We start from the raw sequence: 23,737 nt of genomic DNA, 5'->3' as shown, positions 1-23,737 counted from the left end.
GGTCAGGGATTCTTGGAGGTCAGTTAAAGTCTTGTCTATCTTTTCTATATCTAAATTAATAGCTGGTCTTAGTTCTCCATAAGCCTTATGCTGAAAGGCAATCACAGATGATCCTGTAGCTGCCCCTGCAGCCCCTAAGCCCAGTCCCAGCTTGAGCTCCAGTTCCCACAGGTGTCTCCCGAGGTCTCACAACCCCAGAAGGACAAAAAAACTGGTCTGGGCCATGCACCTGTGGCTGCTCTAGTTCTCCCATCCCAGGAGCACATATGAATTAGAACCTCAAGTAGTGAGCTCCTCAACTGTGGGTGACTGCATCCTATTCTCCGTCCCCCCAAGCCCCCAACTGGACAAGGTACTGGTGAACACGAAAGCTTGCCTTGACATTTGGCAATCCTCCCCTTGCCTCTTGGTTTGGGACGTCCCAGGTGTCTAACCCAGCTGCCAAATCTCATAGATCAAAGGTCAGGGGAAGCCACCAATTGAAAGGGGGGTGAAGCTTCAGTCTGGGGTCCTGGGGTGGGCTTGGCTTGGGATGCTTGGATCCAGGTGGTATTCCGGTCTACTTTTACAGCTGTGGGTTTGGTGAGCAGGACCAGATAGGGACCCTTCCAGCGCAGCTCGAGTGACTGGGCACAGTGCTGTCGCGTGTAGACTGAGTCTGCAACCTAAAACTGATGAGAGGTCTTTGGGGTCCCTGGCTCATAAGCAGCTGTCAACTGTGACCATAGTTTTCTCTGTAACACCTGCAGACCTTTTAGCCTAACATATAAGTCATTACTATTATTACAGGGAGGTTCTAGGGGAGCTCATATAACAGGGGTGTTGGAGTCTCATATAAAAGTTTAAAAGGAGTCAGGCTAAAGTGGGAGGGATGGGGTGTTTCTAGCTTTAAACAGGGGGAGGGGGAGGAGTACCACCCAGTCAGCACCAGTCTCCAAGGCCAAATTTTTTACCTGTCCTGAATTTTGGGGATGTTAAGCACAATGAACTTTCCAATTGGTCCCCAGGAAACAAGCTAATATCTGACTTACCTGGGCAACAAAAGCTGGCCCATTGTTTGATCTAATTACCTTAGGAGTGTCAAACCCAGGGAAGATCTCTTTTAGAAACTTCTTAGCTACCACTGTCACCGTTTTTCTGTTGGGAGGCTTTTACCCACCTAGAAAAAGTATCTACAAAGACTAATAGATTTTTATATCTGTATCTTCCTGGCTTAATCTCTGTAAAGTCTACTTCCTAGTAAACCCCAGGTCTATCTCTCCTTGGCCTCTTTCCTTTATCTTCCTTAGTTCTCCATGCATTCACCTTCTGGCATGGCACCCAGTCATCCACGACTTGTCCCGCTAGACACATCAGTCGGATCTGGCACAAAAGAATTTGACCACAAGATGGTCTTCACAAGTTTGTTGACCTCTAAGAGAGTCCATTGATGCATTTGCCTCAAGTTCAGTTCTGCACACCAGGCTCTGAATGGGGGCAATGAGCTCAACAGGTTTTGGGGGTCAGGTCCCGTGAGGTGGAGATCTACCACCCGTTTGTTTACCTCAGAGATCTTGAACTGGCCGGCAGTCGTTGGTTCCAGGTTTCTGCACTGGTAGGAGAGATACGTTCTAGGCTGATTGTCATTACGAAGAAGCCCAAGTTAGAGTAGCAGGATGATGTGTGGCTTGATCCTGTCTCACACCTCCTTTGACATAGGGCTCCGATGCACGGCTTTTCAGTTCTATATGGATGGGGGCTGGTTCTTATTTTCTTATTTTCAAACAATTGATATTCATCTTCTAATTTGATAGCCAATACCTGGATGGGCTCTCCCTGCCAATTTTTAATTTTCGGCCCTTCAGGGAGGAAGTAAATTTGGGCCTGTATCTTGGTGAGGAAATCTCTCCCCAACAAGGCATTCAGGAATGACAATAAACAAGTGGGATGGATACCCAGCTCACACTGAGATCCACTGTTCTTTGGGTAGTCCATGAATACTGTTTGGTTCTCGTAGCCTCTTGAACCCAAGACTTTTTGTTTGACATGGGTCCCTCAGTATGTAGCAGGACAGAGGACTGAACCCCTGTATCTACAAGGAACTGGATAGGTTTCTCTTCCACTTTCAAGGTTATTCTGGACTTGGGGAGAGGGTCTGAACTTGGTCTCCCCTAATTGTTGTCTTTCTGCATGGCCAATATTTTAGGACCTAGGGGTCCATTTTCAGGATCACAGGCCCCCTTTTCTTCTTCCATGGGCAATCTCTTGGCCAGTGTCTTTTTTCCTTGCAGCAGGTGCACTGATTCTTGTCTAGAGGCTCCTTCCTAGTGCCAGACTTGGTCCTCAATTCCCTGTCCCTCACTATGGCCAGGATCCTCTGTAAATTATTTTCCTTGTCTCTTGTCTCTCTTGAACTCTCTCTAGCTTCCTGCTCCTTTTGCTTTCTCTTTATTTCTCTTGTTTCTCATTTCTCTCTCTATCATACATATTTCCTCATCTTTCTTATCTTCACTTTTTATTTTCTTCCTCTATGAATTTCCCTCTCTTCTTTCTTAATTTCTGTTGCCTCTCCTCTCTACCCGCCTTGTTATCCTACATACTCTTACTTTCTCAACAACTTGCACCAAATCCCAGAATGACTTATCTCATAGTCTCTCTGGCCTCTGAAGCTTTTTTCCCTGACACCTTTACTGGTCTATAAAAGGCATAGTCACAATAGCTTGGTGCTCCTTGCTGCTGGGGTCATAGGCGGGATGTCTCCATGAGCTGCTGTAGAAAGGCTAAGGGTGACTTGTCTGCTCCCTGCTTAACCTCACGTACCTTTGTAAAATTGGTGGGTCATCCTGCAACCCCCTTAAGACCTGCAAAACAGAGCCTGGTGTACAAGGTAGTGCTCCTTACCTTCTGCCGAACTGAAGTTCCAGTCAGGCCTAGTCAGGGGAAATCCTGCATCTATGTCCACAGGCAAAAGGGAGGGGCACCCATTTGCCCCCCCACACACATTCTTTTGAGCCTCAAGGGTGATACACTGTTTTTCCATCTGTGCTAAACAGGACCTGGAGCAGCTGCTGGTGGTCCTCCCAGATTGTTTGGTGGGGGAAAAGGAGTGACTGAGTAAATTAGTCAAGACCTGCAGGTTCTCAGAAGAAAAAGAGTTATACTTTTTCCAGTTATACAGATCGGCCGAGGAAAATGGCCAATATTTTAGGGGTTGTAGGTCCCGATTATCAGGAGGGCCATAGGCTCTGAGGGGCAAGATATGTGACTGCTCAGGAGCTGTGCCACAACTGTGAGCATCCTTAGTTGGGCCCTCTGGGACAGGCATCTCTTGGAGGAGCAGAAGGACCCCCTGCAGTCCTGCTCCTGGGTCTGCCTGAGAAGAAACAGAGGGCTGACAAGGGGAAGTGAGCCAAGAAGGAGGTCAGCATCTGTTGCCAGGAGGACCTCTTTCTTTGGTGATAAATAGCCATGTGGAAATGTAAGCTGAATAAGAGCTGTGATTTTAGCTTTCAGCAGGTGCTGCCCCGCCCCTCCCAGCGCTGCTGCCTCCTCCCAGCGCTGCTGCCCCTTAACTCCCTGGCCCTGCTCTGCGCAGCTCCGCCTGGAGCAGCTGTACTGGTCCACAACCGAAGGCAGCAGAGGCCAGGGGTTTCTATTTTAATAAAAGCCAAAGCTGCTCTCCTTATCAGAGTTTGAGCCAAGAAGGCAAGCATGGCCCAACGCCCGTACACAGAAAGCACATCTCACAGAGCCCCCGGTGGGACACAACAGGTAAGGTCAGAACCCTCTTCCTCACACAGAGAACCAGGAGGGGGCTGCAGCCGCGGTGAGGGAAGGAGGGAGGAGTCTACACCACAAGAGAATGTCAGCTTAACTAGGATGTTTAACAGGGTAGATTCAGTCTGTCCCATGTCCAAAAATAACGTCAGTCCAAGACCAGATACAAAAAGGAAAACAGAAAGTAAAATTCTGATGCGTCCTTGTCATGAATATGCAAGTTCACACAGACACAACAAAAACCGAAACAAAAATCTTAGGTGTCCCTGCCAGGAATGCCACAGGAGATAAACAGACTTGGCAGTGGCCTCCTTACCACTGCAGCCAGATGAAGCCCAGCCTTCCCGGACCTGACTTCCCACTGAGAGTCTACAGTGTCCTCCAGCTCCTGTGACGTCCTGACACCACTGCGCATCACAGCGACCACCCAGAGTCTCTCCAAGACCCCAAACCTGAGACCACCACGGCTCGGTCTCGAGAACCTGAGTCCTCTCATGAAGTCACTCCACCCCTCGGACCTTGGTCTCACAAACAGACAGCGGACACAGACAACAAAGGACAGAGACAACAGAAAACAGAAAATACACAAAATACACAGACCTGCTTGAGCACCCCTCTGATCTCTGGGGGAAGTGCTCTTTCCGGCCAATGCACCAAAATGTAAGACCATCAAGGTCTTAGCCTAGGTGCACCGCCCCACAGAACACAACTTGACAACAGATCGCTGCAATGGCAGGAGGTTTAGTTTTTGGTCCGACGTGTGTGGGGTTGCTCAGCCTCACAGGGAGAGTCAACCCCGAACTAAAAAGCATACATCTTCTATACCTTTTTGTGAGGAGGGTGAACTCTCCCTGTGAGGCTGAGGATTGTGATTGGTCAGCAAAGCAGCAGTATAACTTTAAACTCTTTGGTCAGAAAGGGGTGAGGAAGTGGGGGAAAAACGTTGCCAGTAAGGTTGTTGACAATTTACAGTTCTCCTTGAAATTCAGAACAGGGAGGGGTAGGGGAGCTGTTCCTAAAGCAGTCATTTTTGTTTTATCTTAGCTCAGCTTGGTCAGTATAGCTTGACCTGTCCACTAAAACTTTGTTTTTACACTTTTAGAACCTTGCTTATACATTCTCCAAAACTTTGAAGGGTTTAGGATGATGATGATGTACATTTGGACTTTTCTATGAGACCTTGTGGCTGTCAGCCAATAAATTCTGTCCTTGTCACTTTTCCAAAAGTGCGTGTTTTGGAAAAGTCTCAGAGCCCCTAAAAACTTTGTTTTCTACAGTACAACTTCCAAGAGACTTTTATTACTAAATAATGATTTCAGTAAATTATTTCTACTGCATAATATTATTCTTGACAATAATATTACAAAATAAGTAATAAATAGTGATTTTTCTTTTTACTTGCAATGTATCTTTCCCATTCTTTTCTTCTAAACCTTCTGGACCAACAAGTTTTAATTGTAGAACTCACAAATAGAACACCAGTTGTATTCCATTTTGATTCAAATAGTGAATTTAAATGGCCTGGGGATATACATTACCATTTCAGAATGAGAGAAAGGAGCATATTTAGGAAATACCGGACCAAAGCACGTTGGTAAGCCACCAGGGCACACTCCAAAGTCTCTATGCCCAATGACAAAGGATTTATTAGATGGCTCATTCACATCTCCCACTCCTTCCAGCTTTGTTGACTACAACACTGCTTTCCCTCTTGGTCAGATACCCTTTCTGTCTGTATCTTTCCTTCACAGGCGCCCACGGCCCTGGCATCTCCATTGTCTTGAAGTCTCTAATGCAATCTAGGTTTTATTTCCTCCATTCAGTGGCCTGTTTGGACCCCTATGCAGGGTCTCCCATGTCACATGCCTGGCTTCAGAGGCTCTCCTTAACTGCCAAAGAAGATTCCACAGAACCTTTACACTGGGCTTTCCTTGATAAAGCCACAGCTGCTGAGTTGTTGCCTGCTGGAACCTGGCTGAATCCTAAAATTACATTTTCATAAGATTTCCATTCAGCCTCAGATCTTTCTTTAAACTTCTCATCTCCTTGAGCTCCAACATAACATTCCCTGGTGCTCTTTCACAATCAATACTGAGTTGTCACAAAAATCTCTGCTATCGTCATTACATCAAAACTCTTTACCTCCTATCAGACCCAAATGGATACGCATGGTAGATATAGCCAAAAAGTACAGAACACACAGGATACAATCCACAGAACTCAAGGTTACAAGCTGAAGGGCTCAAGTGAGGCTGCTTCAGTCCCACTTGGGAGGAAGAAGAAAGCAGAGGGCAGAGGGAGGGAAGAACTGGGTAGGAGAGGGGAGCGGGTTTGGCAGGAGAAAACAGGAAAATGATCAGGTATTGGTGGAGCCAGTTCAAGGTCAGCTCTGACTACACAGGGAGATCTGTCCTAATTTTACAAATGTCATTCTCATGCAAAAATAATTTGAAAACAGCACTTTACCTCATAACTTGAAGATAGTTATCAACTGTTCTGACTTCAGTGGTCCCTAATAAGAAATCCACAAATTTTCAGAAGAGACAAACAAACAAACAAACAAACAAAAACCTACCTTTTCCCTCAGGTTTTTTATTTGGTCTCAAGAATTGTCACAAACTAAATGAATAGTAAAAATACATATGAGTACATTTGCCATAAATGTTAGAGAACGCAACAGCTAAAAACTCACTTCAAACTGAGTTTCAAACTAACTAATTGTATAAAAAAGAAAAACCTGTGAGTTACCAGGACCTTCTTCTTAGCCTAAGGAGTTAACCACAGGCTTCCTAGACCAGGACCCCAAGGTGAGCCTCATCAGCAGTTGAGTCTGAACAACAATCTGAAGAGGAGACTGATCTTAGAGCCACCTCATCGCCCCACATTGTTTTCCCTTCCACTTACTGTGTAATTGTTACCCAACAATGTTAACTACTCACTCTGCCTCTGTAATCTCACCTAACTTCTGATAGTTCTGAGGGGGGTGGGAGAGGTTTCTCATGAAGCAGAGAGAGTCCCTAGAGTTGAGACAGCTGTGGTTTGTGTAGCAGCTCTCAGTTTGGCAAAGAAGGCTTTTATCACAACATGTCTAATTGAGTGTCAAAGTGGAGGGAAAGATTTGACAGAATAGGGTATGCCCAACTCTCCCAGAAAGAGAGGAAAGAGAAGCTACTTAGGGGCAGAGAAGAAATGAAACAGTTCTACTGGGGTAATTTCAGAGATAGGTTGAGGAGAGAACAAGTTAGACACAGGTGAAGACAGAACAAACCAGAAAATTAGAACAGATCACCAAATTACTATGAGGTCAAGCAGAGCATTTCAGTTAGAAACTGAGAAGCTAGATTGAGTCAGCTTGGAGAGGAATTTGAGCCAGAACAGCTGAGTTGAATCAGCCAGATAGGGATCAGAAAGAGCTAGAAAAGGTGAGCTCATTCAACAGCAAGTCTGAGGCTGAAAACATTCTAGGTCTAGATAAGATTGTACAGAGTTTAGAAGCTTCCAGAGCTAGGCCTAGGTTAGCGGGTGGAAGAGGTAAGCACTTACAAAATAAATTATCAGATGCTTCTATTTTCTAACTAAAAACTTAAAAAATATCCATTCCTGGATTTAAAAAAAGTATGACAATTGGGTTGGACAGATGACACAAATATTAAAAACACTCACTACTTTTGCAAAGAATCAAAGCTTTGTTCCTAGTATCCCCATAGCAGCTCCCAGTGCCTGGGTGCTCGTTCTAAAGCATCCAACCTTACCTGTAGAGGATACCGCATGCAAATATTCATTAAAAACTACAAATTGGTAAGCATTGTACTCCAGCCCTCAAAACTGACAGGAGTAACTCATCTTTCCAAATGAGCTTATTTGACCAACATTCTAATCTTTTTGTTTTATAGCACTGATATAGTTTGCTTTTAAAGGCACTTTTGCCAAGTTTCAGAACTGGATCATCCTATACTAGTTTCAGCTGGGAATGACCTTAGTTAGTGGCTTACTTTTAATTCAGTGACACTCCAAGTCCCTGAAGTAGTACTACATTCACAGTATCCTAAACACTTATACTTTCTTACTCTAGTATTTCCCCACGGAAGGTCTTACCATTGACAATACTTACAATAGCTGGCTGAAGTCCGAATGAAACCTGAAATTGCCCGTCATCGACTATACCTGTTCAGGAGAAAAACTCAAGCACAGCTTTTTGTGAAAATGAAGGTGGCTCTGAAAAGAGCCTTTTTGTTTTAAGCTGTTAGTTGCTGTCACTTGTGTGGGAGTCACTTGGTCTGGGCCTTGTGGTGGCTCTCGGTCTTTTTGGGCAGCAGCACGGCCTGGATGTGGGGCAGGACGCCGCCCTGCGCGATGGTGACGCGGCCCAGCAGCTTGTTGAGCTCCTCGTCGTTGCGGATGGCCAGCTGCAGGTGGCGCGGGATGATGCGCGTCTTCTTGTTGTCGCGGGCCGCGTTGCCCGCCAGCTCCAGGATCTCGGCCGTCAGGTACTCCAGCACGGCCGCCAGGTACACCGGTGTGCCGGCCCCAACTCGCTCTGCATAGTTCCCTCGGCGAAGGAGCCGGTGCACGCGGCCCACAGGAAACTGCAAACCTGCTCTGAAAGAGCGGGACTTGGCTTTGGCCCGAGCCTTGCCACTCTGCTTTGCACGGCCAGACATGACTCCTCAAAGAGCCTTAAGGACGTAAACGAGGCAGCGCCTCCACGCTTATTTATAGTCTAATGGCAGATTACACTCACCACCTGATTGGCTGATTGAGGTTGGATTAACGAATCAGAAAGCATTACTTGAATCCCCTTATTTGCATGAACCGAGCACTTATTATCCAATCAGATTACATGTGCCCATACGTCATCGAAGGTCCACGCCTATAAATAGCACTCTTCTCAGCCCCCGAGCGGCGTCGAGCGGTCTGTGTTTTCTCAGCTGTTCTGTTTTGAGGCCCTGCAGTGGAACAGGTTACTTTCACGATGCCTGAGGTATCGGCAAAGGGCACTACAATTTCCAAGAAAGGTTTCAAGAAAGCAGTCACCAAGACCCAGAAGAAGGAGGGTCGGAAACGGAAGAGATGCCGCAAGGAGAGCTACTCCATTTACATCTATAAGGTGCTGAAGCAAGTGCACCCGGACACCGGCATCTCCTCCAAGGCCATGAGCATCATGAACTCGTTCGTGACAGACATCTTCGAGCGCATCGCGGGCGAGGCGTCGCGCCTGGCGCATTACAACAAGCGCTCGACCATCACGTCCCGGGAGATCCAGACGGCCGTGCGCCTGCTGCTGCCCGGGGAGCTGGCCAAGCACGCGGTGTCCGAGGGCACCAAGGCGGTCACCAAGTACACCAGCTCCAAGTGAGTTCCTGCAACTCACACCGAACCCAAAGGCTCTTTTCAGAGCCACCCACCTCTTCTGTTAAGAGCTGTGCTTACTTGCAGTTCCTACCACCGTGATTCAGCGCCCAAACCGAGGGCTCCCGGGCCTGCTGTCTTTGTAGGGAGGGTGTTTGGCGTTAATTTAGCTAGTTAGTCGATAGGGCTGCCTTGAAGTCGCAAATGCTTCATCGTGTAATAGTTTCGCCTCGGTCAACGGACAAACGGTAATAACGGCTTTTCATGCTCTCGCCAAAATGGTGGCGTATGCTTTTGGGTGACAGCATTTCTAGTCAAGTGTCGGGCTGTCCTGTCCCAGCGTTCAGATCCTCCCCAATTTTGTGACCGCCCTAAACAGGCACTGCTTTACTCAGGGATAGGACTATTTGGGGAGGAGTAAGTAGCCAGAAAAGGCTTTTCTTCGAACCCACGTAGCTTTTACATGGTATGGTAGTTGGAAATGCTCAGAACCAGCAAGGACAGGAAGTTTCAGCCAGGACGAGAGCCCTGCTCTACTGCACAGCAGTCTACTGTCCTCTGCCTTAGTCTGTACATCACACATCTATACTGATGTTTTACTGATTTCCATGGCTTTTCCAGGCAGTGTCATTCACTGGGTACTGTCTTACTGCTGTATTGCTGTGAAGAGACGCCATCGTCATGGCAACTCTTATACCACGAAGCACTTAGCTGGTAGCTTGCTTATAGTTGGGTTAGATCATCATGATGGCTAGACAAGCAGACAGACATGGTGCTGAATAGGGGAGAAAGAGGCAGATGAGGAGAAAGGCTGTGCCTGGACTTGGCTTTTGAAGTCACAAAATCTCCTTCCCCTCTCTTCCTCCTCCCCAGCAAAACGCTTTCTCCAATAGGGCCATACAGCCTACTGCTTCTAATTCTCAATTTCTTTGAAAAGAAAAATAAGAGCACTACAAAGTGCAATTGTATCTGATGCAGCGCCATACTAAGGACCAGCTTGCACTGTAGTGTGGAATTGTGTAAGATGGGTAGCTCCCCAGACCTGTTCCTTGAGGGAGTCTTAGCTGAGGTTTTTATTTAGGGAAAAAAAAAAATCTCTGACAAAACACATAATCGGGAGAAAAGTGTTTATTTAATCTCACCATGAAGGGAATTCAGGGAAGCAACCCAGAGGTAGGAACTGAAGCAGAAACCATAGAGGAGTGCTGTGTATTGCCTTGTTATACAACCCAGAGCCACCAGCTCAGGGTGGCTCTCACATCAATCACTAATCAAGAACACATCTCACAAACTTGCATACTTAGACCAATCTAAAGGCATTTTTCTTAACTGAAGGGCCATTTCCCAAATAAATCTAGCTTGTGTCAAGTTGAAAAAACAAACCAGGATGAATGGTATATTCACACAATACTATTCAGTGATTGAAAAACTAACAACCAATTGCTACACATGATGAGTGAATATTAAACTATGTTTTCGAGGAAAAGAATAAAGCCTGAATATATACCAGTGTTTCAGCTTCAAACACACAAATTCAGAACAGATATGTACAGATATTTGCTGCAAAGTGTGTGTGCGCAAAGTTTTTTTTCTTATGAATTAAAGAATACATGTTTTAAATGCATGTGTAGTATGTAGATATGTGCAGGTGTATGTGTTCTTAGAGGCCAGTCATCAGATCTCTTGCATCTGGGTTAAATGTAGTGAGACACCGGTTGCTGCTTCTGGGAATTGAACTGGGGTTGTCCGGAAAAGCAGAAAACATTCTTAAATACTGGGCTATTTCTCCAGTCTCTCTATGATTTTATTACTGTATACTTCATTTTCAAACTAAAAATTTAATGTAATGAAAGCATTGAGGGTTCAAGTTAAAATTTTAAAGTAGCCCATTCGTGTCTTTTTTTTTTTTTTCCTTTAATGCTGATTTGCTCTTGGGGAGAGAGACTTCAGGTGATGGAGAGCAGATCGTTTACTTAGAATCCTCAAACTAAGCTATGGGTAACTTTATTCCCATTCCTACTGAAGCGCACAAATACCATGTGAAAGGATCTTGTCATAAAGGTGAGCCAAGCACAAACTATGACAATACAAACTGGTAGGCTCAGTGGACAAACTGTTGGTTTCCAACACAAATGATTTGAAACAAGATTTCACATTCCTATGAATCTGCTTTGTTAAGGAGACCTCAATGAGTGTGTAATGCTTCATCAGAATACTGGCTCTGTGACCTGGGCTCAGTAGTTCTAAAGGAGCTGACTTACTTACCCCTATACATTGACAACAGAGGAAATCTTTGGTCCCATGGTAGGTTTCTCCAAACCTGCAGCTCTGGGCTCTTCTGCCCTATGTCTCTAATAATGCTGAGAGGACCCAGAAAAGGACAAGCCAGCCATTCCTTCACGCAGAACACTCCAACCTGATTCACTTGGGATCTGAATTTTCCCTGAAAAATATGGCAACGCTCACTTAGATATTTAAAGATACAGTCTGATTAGGAAGTAGTTTTGCCTGGTGAGCCTGCCACATCAAACATCACTGCTAACACCAATTTCGTTATCCAGTCTATAAGGTCCAGACACACCACCCAAGACAAAAGCATGCAGCTCATTACAGTGTGGATGGCTCACAAAAGAGCTGTTGGCTTGCGAACTTGATGTGGCTGTTGGCCGGTGTTACTTGGACACTGCATAACTGTAGATGACCTCAACCTTGAACATCACCTTCCCCATCACTGCAGGTAGAGAGGCTTGAGATGTATTGGACACATGTTCCATCATGCAATGCAGAGCTGCTGGCGGGAGAGAGCTTGGTAAGGCCCCTTTCAGTGAGGTGCAGACTCTGACTGGCCTCTTGGGGGCATCCTTCGTGTTTCCTGGCTCTGCTGAGTGCCTGCCGCCTTCTGGAGCATTTGGTTGCAAGCCTGGAATGTCTGGAATGAGGTTGTAGAAGGACAGCAGGTGAACCGAATCTGAGCTGGAGCAGACGCAGGTATGCAAATGAGTAGTACTGATAAGGTCCGTGGGTTGCTAAGAGACTAAGAGTGTCTACTAAGCCGTAAGTCTGGGCTTAGTGTCATGGTGGGAATGAGACGTGCCTTAACAGTCCAACACTCATCCATTTTCTATCTTCCATATAACAGCTAGATTCATAGGGAAGTGACCAAAGACGTATGCCCAAGCTGATCGCGAGGGGCCCACAGACTCGTGCTGTGTTCAACAAAATAAGTTCTGTTCCGGGGTCCCTGGGCCATTGAGATCACAGAAGCGTGAGATCCGGAGCTAGCGCGAGGCACCGGCCACAGAAGATGGCCACCTTCTCTGTCTATACTCAGCTGGCAGAAATGAGGACAAGCTCAAGCTGTTTGGGAGGAGACACCATTGCTAGGAATCTGCCTTCTCCTATATGCAAATATTAGCCCACCAGTGCATACTTCTGAGCGAATCAACACCTCCCACGTGGCAAAGGCCAGCGAATGACCTGGATTTGGATAAGGCGAAGGTGAACCCGAAGAATCTTGTCAGAGCCGCTTGCCCTTCTCACAAAGAACCGAGCTGGATTACAGGATCAGAGAGAATTTGATTCATAGGTCATAAGTTTAAGAGACCACGGCTTACACATAATACCATGGCTGTGGGGAGAATTTGGTACTGGTGGTGGGAACCTCTGAGGGGGGTTTCTCTCAAGCGATCAGTGATTGGGGGGGTATAATGTACGATCATGGATAGTACTGGGGGAGGCAGGGACAGTTGGTCAGAGCAGATCCGGTTTGCTGTTGTTATCGGGAAAGGAACGGGTCTAGCCTGGACATTGCTGCGCCGACCTATATGGTTCCCTGTTGGATTAGAAATGGAATTTTAACTTATTTTTGGAGAGCAGATGTTCGGGTTAAGTGGTAAAGCGCCTCTCAGCATCCAGGCGGCACTCGTCAACATCTTCTAGCCAAGGTTTGTGAGGAACTACAAGGCATCCTGCGTCCGTAACTGTACCGTGTAAATAAAAAACATGAAAGACACGTGCAATTCTGTGAAGCCATAGTGAAAGAACAGTTTCATTTCTTTGTATTAAATAGAGGTTAAATGTCAAGGAACATTGGACACCGAAGTGAGAGCGAGGCAAGAGGCTCGGAGATTCCGGGCTCCGCGATCTCAGGGTTCCGTGATCCCCGGGCTCCGTGATTTCCCAGCATACACAGTGTAAACAGTCACAGAAAGAACCAGCCATGCAGCAAGCAGAGCAAAGCAAAAAATCAAACCTCGGCCGTGCCAAACTACAAAAAAAAAAAAAAAAAAAAAAAAAAAATCCCTTTAAACTTTACAAAGTTAGCAGTTGTCTTAATACTAATGTCTGTAAAGTTATACCCAAACCTACAGAAACGAATACAAGACAGGTTTGAGGGAAATAACTAAATCTGAGAGCTTTGTGTTGATAGAACTGGAACATAAATTCAGGGATTGTCCTAAAGTTCTGGGGATATAGTTTTAAACGTTGTGAACATATTTAAAAATAGCGATGCAATGCAAGACCCGCCCCCCCCCACACACACAATGTTCAACGTGAATCTGGAAGGCAGCGAGGAGTGTGATAGGCAGGAAGGAAGCTGAATTCAGGGGTGGGCCAGCATCCACACACTAGCTTCACTGCCCACTCTCAGGATGTGGCCACAGACGTGGTTGCAGACCACGAGGAAAGCCTACTTTTGTTTTAGAACGATGGTAAGATACAGTGAAAGCTACAGAGAGCTGATGCTGTGGAGTTCAGGACAGCCTCTGCTGTACAACTCTACAGATCTTCCTTTAACAAGAACCACAACCTCTGGTTCCCATTTTAAAAAAAAAAAATGACGACAACAAACCAGGGTCTATCAAGGAATACAAGGATGCTTGAGTATTGTATAAGATGCAAATGTTATTCACTTCATAAAAGTAAGAGAAAACAAATCTATACCAGACTTGGTAGATGTTTACAGGATATTTGATAAATAGGCTTAGTTTAATGACATGCTGAGTTGTGCTGGCTGGTCTTAGGTCAACATGACCTGCAAACGAGTTGTCTGAATGTCAATGGAGAAAATGCCTCCATAAGATCTGGCTGTAATGCACTTCTTAAGTTAGTTATTCGTGGGGGAGGGTCTTGCCCATTATGGCTGGTTCTATCCCTGAACCGGTGCTCCTGAGTTCTATATAAAAGCAGGCTGGACAAGCCATGAGGAGCAAGCCAGTAGCAGCACCTCTCGATTGCCTCTGCGTCAGTTCCTGCCTCCAGGTTCCTGCCCTGTTTCAGTTCCTGTCCTGACTTCCTTTGATGCTGAACAACAATAAGGAAATGTCAGCCAAATGAGGTCCTTCCTCCCCAGCTTGCTTTTTGGCCATGGTGTTTTTTGTTTTGTTTTGTTTTTTTTTTTTTTTTTTTTTTGAAGCAATAAAAATTGGGATAAATACTTGAAGTTATTAGAGGACTTCCCCTTACTATGATATGATCATAGCATATCAGACAAGCCTTTGAAAATGAACTTAGTAATATGGAAATACCTCAGAAGACAAAAATAACATAATGTCAGTGACTTTTGAGGTGTAATGTCACACAGAACGAAAAACGTCACATTGGGATGGACCATTCCTCTCACAGAGATCCATGATTTCTGAGGAAACTTGTTATGTTTCAAAATAAAATTATTCCAATGAATAACATGTACTTGATGTAACAACTGTGCTCACTCCAAACTGCTAGTGTTGCTCTCTCATTGGTTCATCAAAAATATACTATGTAAGATAAATTTTGGCGACAAAAGCATTTCTAGTGAGTGTTGGCTGCTTTTCATTTAGAAAGTAAGAAAGCGTAGGATAAATAGTAAAAGATGGAATGTTCTGCTGTAATAAGGCGATGGGGAAAGGGGATTAAAGGCCAATGAAATTGGGAATGAACAAGGACAGATAAGGCTTGATGTTAAAGCCAAGGAGAACATAAGTATGTCTGATTACTCTCCAATGTGGGTGAATGAGGGACATAGGGATTAAGGGTAATTTGTCTCTATCTTCTTATGAAAAACCCTAAAGAGGGAACTGTCTTGCTGATACACATGTGGGGGGGGGGGGGTTCAGACATCAGCAACAGCACATAGATTTCAAACATACAAAATGTGTAACAGGGTTGAGAAGTTTATCAAAATTGTTTTTTTGCAAAGCAATCTAAGAAATATCATTTACACCCCAAGAACAGCCTCCTTGCTAATCCCTCCTCCCATTAACTGGAATAAAAATAAATAAATTGGAGGGGTACTGTTTACTGTAAGACTTAAGTCCCAGAAATGCATGTCTGTGAATAGCCAGTTGAAAAAAAAAATTTCCAGGACAATCTGCTATACTGGACAGATCCTAAAACTATTCTAAATTATTCAGTTTTGTCCTATTGCTCTCTCATGTGTCACACTGTTGGGAATACCAGGAAAGGAACTGTACATGCCCCGCCCCCACTGTCAGTTCAGAGTACAGGAGTGTGAGTCATGCAATCCAGTGTAAACAACCTGGTTTACACCACATCTTCCCAGAGACTTTGAGACATGGAGTTGGAAGGGACACAGTGGTGGTGTTCAGGGCAATTTGATGACTTCAGAAAATGAGTGCAGGGTTGTCCCTCTTCCTGCAAGAGCTCCAGTGCTTACCCTTGGAGTAAACCACATAAATTAAAGTGGCATAAGAAGTGAGAAATGCTGTTGGGGGAAAGGGTGGAGGACAGCGTGTTTCAGCTTCCTCTCAGTACATGTCTCGAGTCCCAGCAGCCTCCCATCCTGTAGTTAAGATGTCTCAAGAACAGTCCTTAATCTGTTCAAGTGGGTCTTTCATTGCATAGATATCTCTCCAACAACCTCAAGCAACAGCTTTGAATTTAGCACAGTGAAAGTCCTTCCACCTCCACCTCCCGGGATCGTGGTTGACTTATATCTTCCTGTACTGCCTTGTTCCTTTCCAGAGTGGAGCACAGGGACAGGTAGAGTGATGGGGAAGCATGGATTTCAGCTGGCAGATAGCAGACTTATCTTCTGATAGCAGAAGGCAATGGAAGAAACGTTCAGAATCAGACAAGAACGAGAAGGCTCGGCTGATCATTAATCCGACCCCTAAATTCTGCAGTTAGGAATCCAAGAGAGCGGTGGGCACCAGTCCTGCTACTCAGTTCCTTTTGCTGTGCTATGGCATCTGAAATCCTGGAACTCATCAAATCTGGACCATATTTAGCTACATCTGCCTGCAGCATTCTGTATGGTGGTAATAAAATCACCCCATTGTTTCCAGCTGGATTTGCGTCTTCTTCTATGATCTAAACTCTCCCCTGTCAATCAACTAACTATACATGCCTATCATGTGGCATGTAGCCTCTGACCATTGTGCTGGATAGATTTTGTCAGCTTGACTCTAGCTGGAGTTATCTGGAAGAAGGAAACTTCAACTGAGAAAAACGCCTCTAAAAGACCAGGCTGTAAAGTGTTTTCTAAATTAGTGATTGCTGGAGGAGGGCCCAGCCCGTTGGTGGTGGTGCCAATCCTAGCCCAGTGGTCCTGGCTTCTGTAAGAAAGCCAGCTGAGCAAGCCATAGGAGACATTCAGTAAGAAACACTCCTCTGTGCCTCTTGGTTCCTGCCCTGCTTGAGTTCCTGTCCAGATTTCCTGTGATGATGGACTATGATGTGGAATAAGCCACATTAACCCTTTTCTCCCCAACTTGCTTTTGTCCATGGCATATCATTACAGCAACAGGAATTCTACCTAGGACAACTGTGTGCTAAACATGATGCTAGTAACCAAAGCTAAGCCTGCTGCCTTTGCTGAACTGTCAGAGACTTGTTGACCCTTTCCCTTTTAAATATATAGCAGATTAGGAACTTATCAATGAGCGTCCTCTACATCTTCTTAGAGAAATCTAAGTTTTGTGTCATATTAGAGGCCTCATTCTTCATTTCCTTTTTAGAAACTAGACCAGAATAACAAATACAAATGAAGCCAATCTTACTACTGGCAGAGATGGAAAAGCCTTTCTTTAAATTTATTTACTTATTTATTTATTTATTTATTTATTTATTTATTTATATGAGCGTTCTGTCTGCATGTATGCCTGCATGCCAGAGGAGGGCATCAGATCCCATTACAGGTGGTTGCTGGGAATTGAACTCAGGACCTCAGGAAGAGCGGCCAATGCTCTTAACCGCTGAGCCATCTCTCCAGCCCCGAGCTGGAAAAGTCTTAAGTCTTAAATGACTACAGGTCAATCAAAGGACAAATGTAGAGCCAGACAAGAGTCAAGCATCTCATTAAGAAGAGATAAAGTGTGCAAGCACGCTTAAGAGGCATCCTTCCAGTCCCTGGACAAGTGCCATGAGCAGGACACAGAGTGGCGCTGGAAAGTTGGCTGCATATTAGATAGTGTTTCAAGAAGTTTGTGTATAGAAGTGAACAGATGAACAAACTAAGGCTTAGAAAAAAACATAAGTTTGAGTGCAAAGCTACCACTGCGATATTGATGTGTAAGATTTCAGAGACTTTGGGGTTGAAGTCTGGTTCTGATTTGAAGGGACTGGAGGGTAAGACAATATTTCTAAGGAAGAGAATATCTGAGCCACATCTGGAGGACTGTGTCAGAAAATGCCACTCAGAGAAAAGGCAGGGTGCCGTGAGGGATGGGGCAGACAATCGCCAACACTGAGGTGTGGCTGTGTTGTGATAGAACTGTGGCTCGCGTCCAGACAGGTCACACCAGACCAATGCAGTTCCACGTGAGAGAGGTTTATTGTGGGAGAAGGGAGCAAAGGGGAAAATGGAGATGAAAGGGGAAAAGAGAGGGCAAAGGGCAGGAAGGTTCTGCCATTTATTTAGACTGTGACGTAACTGCTCGCAGATAGACGTGGGAAGTTGACTCTGAGGATGTATGGCGATTGCCATGGCAACAGATGCACGGGTCCCTGTCACCTATGGGTGACGTCACTGTCATCGCTGGATTCAGAGGCGATCTACAAACCATAAAGCCGGTTCTTGATGCCAACAGGCTAGAGATGGTTTCTCTGAGTAATAAGAAGCAGTCTAACCTGACGGTGGATCAGTGGCCCATGTGGATGGATGACAGTGGGGGCAGGGTCTAAAGGAGGAGGAAGTACACTTTTCTAGCTTCTTTCACCTAAACCAGGAACCTGGGCAATCCCGAGGCATAGGACTCTGCCCAGGTTCAGACTGCCCAGAGACAGAACCACTGTTGTCAATACTGATGGCTAAGCATCACCATTATTAAGAAATTAAATGACATAAGAAAATCACAATAGAGTAAGTTAAACTCAGGGCACTGAGAATGCTCATTACATCCTGCTTGCCTGCATCCGGTGTTTGCTGCCGAAGAAGCCCAGAGGCTGCTTGTCAGTGATTCTCTCTGAAGATGCTAATGGAGGGCACCCAGCTGTGTGGCTCCTCAACCCCACTGTGGGGTGAGGGACTTTCTAGTAGTCTGCATAGTCAGGCCAGATCTGGTTCCACCCTAGAAGTCAAAACTAAAACCCACAACTTTACATATTCTTTTATTGTCCAAACTCATAAAAAAAATGGGAAGAAGTGTTGAAAACATAGATGGAGCTTAAAGGCATGATGATGTATTTATAGTTACATTATAAACAGCCTCCAATACGAAGGAAGCGTTCTTTTGGTATTCAAGAGCAGTGAGCTGGTTTGGAAAAGAAATGGCTCATGCCAGTAACTCCTGAGCAAAGTTCCAACTCACATTTATTGTCTGTGGTGAGTTTGTCTTTCTTTTCTCAAGAACCAGTACTTGCATCAGGATTGAGCTCCGTTAACTGTGGTGAAGTGCCTGCCAAAAACCCCCTAAAGGGAGGAGGGCTTATCTAGTTGGCAATGAATCATGAGCTGGCTCTCTGGTCTCTGCTCCTGGAGTAAGGCATCTGGCAGGAAGGTGTGCTACAACAGATCTGCTTACCTCAGGACATCCAGGAAACAGAAAGAAGAAGAATTGGGAACAAGAAGTGGCCCCTTCTGTGACATAGGCCTACCAACCAGGCCCTTACGGAAGGCTCTCCATCACTTCTGAGTAGCACTATCTACTTAGGAATCCCTCAGTGGACAGACCCACTGTGTAGTCCAAAGCCCTCAAGGATCTGATCACTTCTCAGGGACTGAACCCACTACTTGAGGCCCCAATCTCTAACACTTCACATCCAAATCATAACTGTGAATGTGTGGGTCACTGCTGTGCTGAAATGCTAGCAAGGTGGTGGCTATCCAGGACAACTTGGTGGCACTGCTGTTGACGTCAGTTACTTTTGTGAAAAGCAGATTTCATAATAGATGCTGATTCTCATAAAGGTCAAAATCAAAAGCTGAGGAAGCATTCTATGTGCACAATTATTTTTAAATTACATTAAGAAATACTTAGGGGCTGGAGAGGTGGCTCGGCATGTAAAGAGATTTGCTGTGTAATCCCTGTAACCCATATAAAGGTAGAAGGAAAGATCTGATTCCACGAAGTTGTCTTCTGGCTTCCACACATGCGCCATGACACATGTGTTGCTGCTCCCGATCATGGACCCACAATAATAAAGGAGAATTTAAGAAACTGAAAAAGACATTAAATTGTGTTAAGCTTCTCTGGAATTTGAATGCTATGGGTATTTGTGAAAGGAAAAAGAGATATTGTAAGGAAATCTAATTTCCTCATACGGGGCACCAATGTTGTTAAAAGATGACATCCCAGGTTTTGGTACCAATGTTAGGAAAAGGATGAAGAGAGTGGGAAGGGGACATGGGATACGGCCCATGGAGGTGCAGCAAGGCCTGGAGGTGAGGGGGATCCATGTTGGGTATCCCTTTCCCCTAAGGGACCAGCCACACAATGGTATAGTATAGAATAGAGTTTATTCAGGTAATGGGGGAGTTAAGAGGGTAGTAGAGGGAGAGAGAGAGAGGAATAGAAGAGTAGAGGCCAGCCAGGAGCACTCGGAGAGAGAGGAGAGAAGGAAAGGGGAAGAAGGGTAAGGGTGTAAGGGCAAGAACAAGAAAGAGCAAGAGAGAGAGAGAGGAGGGGGCAAGCAGCCCCTTTTATAGTGTCATGTCACTGGGTCAGAGCATGCATGGTTATTACCAGGTAACTGAGGGGTGGGGTATATCTGGCTGTTGCTAGGTAACTGAGGGTTACAGAATCCCAACAGTTTGTGTGCTGCAGGTTTATATGTGTGTACATTCATTTTTCTTCCATAGTTAGCTTTTAAACATCCACTAGTATATTACATTCTATAAAATGTAAAAAAAATTCTCATAATCTATAAATTGCATATTTGACAGAGGTCTATAGATGGAACGTATGTATAGGGGACACAGAGTCACACAGAAACATTGCCATCTACTGACCAGAAAGAATCCTTCAGACACAAGGCCAGAACATGGGACGAGCAACTTCTCCTGATTTCCTCAGTTAGAGCACTTGTCCGGCTTTCCTTTTTGTTTTTTGTTTTTTGTTTTTTTTTTTGTTTTTTGTTTTTTGTTTTATTACAGACTCATATGACAGTCATCATCAAGATAACAAACCTAAAATGGACTTCTCTCCTGGATGAGAGATCTGGGGACCAAAAACCACACAACACAACACAACACACACACACACACACACACACACACAGAAACATGCTTATGTTTCTATATGTTTGTATATATTATATATTTAGCTTTAGGATTTCCATATCTATGTGTGTGTGTATGTACCATTGTGCCCATGTGGAGGTCAGAGGACAAAGTAAACTGCAGGATCTGCTCTGTTTTTGGTACGTGGGACCTAGAAATGTAACTCAGGTCCTCGGGCTTGGCAGTGGGCCTCTTTACCCACTAAGCCATCCTGTCGTTCCTACTACTTGAGTAGTTAGGGCTTCACATTTTTTTATTTTTTAATAATAATAATTGTTGGTATCAGGAACTGTGCATCTGAACCCAGCAGTGATGTCATCCATAGGCGACAGGGACCTGAGCATCTGTTGTCATGGCAATGGCCATACATTCCCAGCATACATTTGGCTCAGCTCCCACCTTTATCTGGGAGCAGGTCTGTCACAGTTTAATTAAAAGGCTGCCCCTCCTGCCCCCCTGTCCCCATCATCCTCAATAAACCTCTCCCACATGGAACCGTGTTGGTCTGGTGTGATCTGTCCGCATGTGAGCCGAAATCCTAACCCAACAATAATAATTTTACTGTTGTGTGATCCCCCCCTCTGTGGTGTGTGTGTGTGTCTGGTGGTCAGGAGCCATCTTTTGGGAGTCAGCTTCTTCCTTCCACCATGGGTCCTAGAGATGGAGCTTGGGTTCCCAGAGCAAGAACTTTTACTCACTGAGTCATGTTTCTGCCTTTCCTCCTTTATTTGAAACAAAACAAAACAAAAAAACCCTTTTTCTATAATGTACAGTTAACATGTCCTTAGAAACACACAAGACAAAGTACCACTGCACAAGACTGCTTCAGAAAACTTTACAGATACACTCATGAGCAAGCTTTGCAGCTCTAACAAGAAACCCATCTGGAATCACCCTAGTGAACTTGAACATTTACTGAATCTGTATGCAAATTCAGCAAAGATTTTCTGTGTCTTACAGAATTAACTGCATGATCCACAACAGGAGCATGCGCTCAAGGGGACAGGAGTTAATGGCAGCTCTTAGTTTAGAAGCTTAGTAGTCTACAATGTCATCCCTGATGATCTAATCAACTTATTTGAAGCCTAACCACCAGGCAACTACCGCACAAGACTGTTCTCTGGAATGCAAAATATTCTTGATCCCCACAAAAGAACACCCATAAAAGTGACTCAGTAAACAAAATAAGATCAATAAAATATTGTGTTAGTAAGAACAGATACTGAATATTCACTGAGATGTTAGCTGTGGTCATATGTGGTTGTGCATGCCTTTAACTCCAGTTAAGAGGTTAAGTCAGAACTATCAGTGTGAGGCCAGTCGGAACTATATAGCAAGACTCTGTGGGAGAAAGGAAGGGAGGAAGAAAGGAATGAAGAGGAGAAAGAAGGAAAGAAGGAAAAGAAAGAAAGGTCAAAATAGAAGGAGGGAAGAGGAGGGAGGAGGAAGGAACAAGGAAAAATAGGAAAGGAGGAAGGAATGGAAGGACGTGCTAGTTATAGCTTGTTCAAAGGTAGAAATCTCAATAGGTTGGAGATCCTGATACAAATTCTAAAACTGTTGAAAAGATATATTTCCAAATAATTCCAAGTGTGAGTGCAGAAAGGAACAGTTTGATTTTCACTAACAGTTTAATTTCACCTTGCCTCTACAGACAACCTATCATCAACACATGTCTTGGGGAGAACGAAGCACAGAATCTAACACAGGAAAACCTCGACCACTAGGATCCTTTTTGGTGACTGAGTTGTAAACCCGTCTTGTGAGGTTTCTAAGGCAGCAGCATATGTCTCTTGCATCTGTGTTGCTCCTTTTCTGAGCTATTTGTTTGTCCTTGGGGACAGAGCAAGCAGAAGTAAAACAGTGACGACACATCACTTCGGAGATTGCTTAGTAGTAACTGCAGCTTCTTTCTGTCACAACATGAAAAGGGGCTGATACAGCAGTTGACTGATTCACCAGCATTATACTGCCAACAAAGAGATACCTTATCACCATCTTGAAGCTGACCTTACTTAGAAAGAACCTTTGATACTAAAACCAAAGATTGTTCAAAGCAAATTTCCCAAAGTATTACTAACAGAGAAATGCTGGGCACTGTGGCTAAAAAGAGGGTGCTGGCATGCTTATAACCCTATGTCTGTGAAGACAATGATGGGGGTTCCTTGAGAATCTTTAGCCAGATAATGTCCCTGGAGTTAGAAACACACACACACACACACACACACACACACACACACACACACACACACACAAACATACACAAAGTGCCTTAAGAAGTGTTCTCTTGGTGTCTCTTACTTTCTTCTTGAGCATGCTCTCTTTAAATTAATCTTAGCTCCACGTTTTTTTAAAACTGAGAAATGATATAATTATTTTCAAAATATCAAAATTAGTAAGTTTAGTAGCTAATGGGGCTTGGCTGGTGGGAACAGAGAGCTCTGTGCTGGAGAGATTTCTCATTGGCCAAGAGTGATACTTGCTTTTGCAGAGGACTAGAGCTCAATTCTCAGCATATACATTAGGTGGCCCACAGTCATGTCTAAACCCAACTCCAGGGACCTCTGAAGGAACCCAAAGAATTGTGTACACACACACACACACACACACACACACACACACACATTTTTAAAAGTTAAAAAAGAACAAAGAATCAAAATTTTGACCATGTGTTCAATAACTGTGTCAAAGTATTTTGAACTTTGAAGTAACTGGACTTGTCAGAGTTTCTGTTTTTATGGAGACCATACAATTTGCAGATTCCTTAGATTAGTCACCACAGGCTGTTAGGACAAGACACTATGGGCTGGGTGGTTTGAACAATGGGAAATTAAACTCTTATAGATCTAGAGGCTGTGAGTTCCAGGGTCAAAGTCTGGCTGGTTCAGTGTTTGGTGGGTGTCTCCTTCCTGTGTTCTAACCGTGTCCTCATATGACACAGAGGTAGGGTAGAGAGAAAGGGAGCTGGAG

The 23,737-nt window shown here is 44.7% G+C and overlaps 2 protein-coding genes across 2 annotated transcripts; one reads left to right on the top strand and one right to left on the bottom strand.

Annotated features, from left to right (window-relative positions):
* Nucleotides 1-8,024: 8,024 nt before the first annotated feature.
* On the bottom strand, nucleotides 8,025-8,417 carry H2AC1 (H2A clustered histone 1; the record flags this gene model as incomplete). The annotated part of the gene is made up of 1 exon (XM_080918591.1): nucleotides 8,025-8,417. The coding sequence occupies one exon, from the start codon at nucleotides 8,415-8,417 to the stop codon at nucleotides 8,025-8,027; it is 393 nt and encodes a 130-aa protein (XP_080774717.1).
* A 311-nt stretch (nucleotides 8,418-8,728) lies between these two features.
* Nucleotides 8,729-9,112, top strand: H2BC1 (H2B clustered histone 1; the record flags this gene model as incomplete). Its single annotated transcript, XM_080918299.1, has 1 exon — nucleotides 8,729-9,112. The coding sequence occupies one exon, from the start codon at nucleotides 8,729-8,731 to the stop codon at nucleotides 9,110-9,112; it is 384 nt and encodes a 127-aa protein (XP_080774425.1).
* Between the last annotated feature and the right edge of the window lie 14,625 nt (nucleotides 9,113-23,737).

This window comes from Micromys minutus, assembly GCF_963924665.1.
Source record: "Micromys minutus genome assembly, chromosome: 6".
NCBI classification, from domain to species: domain Eukaryota; kingdom Metazoa; phylum Chordata; class Mammalia; order Rodentia; family Muridae; genus Micromys; species Micromys minutus.
Note: the sequence above shows the minus strand (reverse complement) of the source record. Positions and strands in the feature narration are given on the sequence as shown.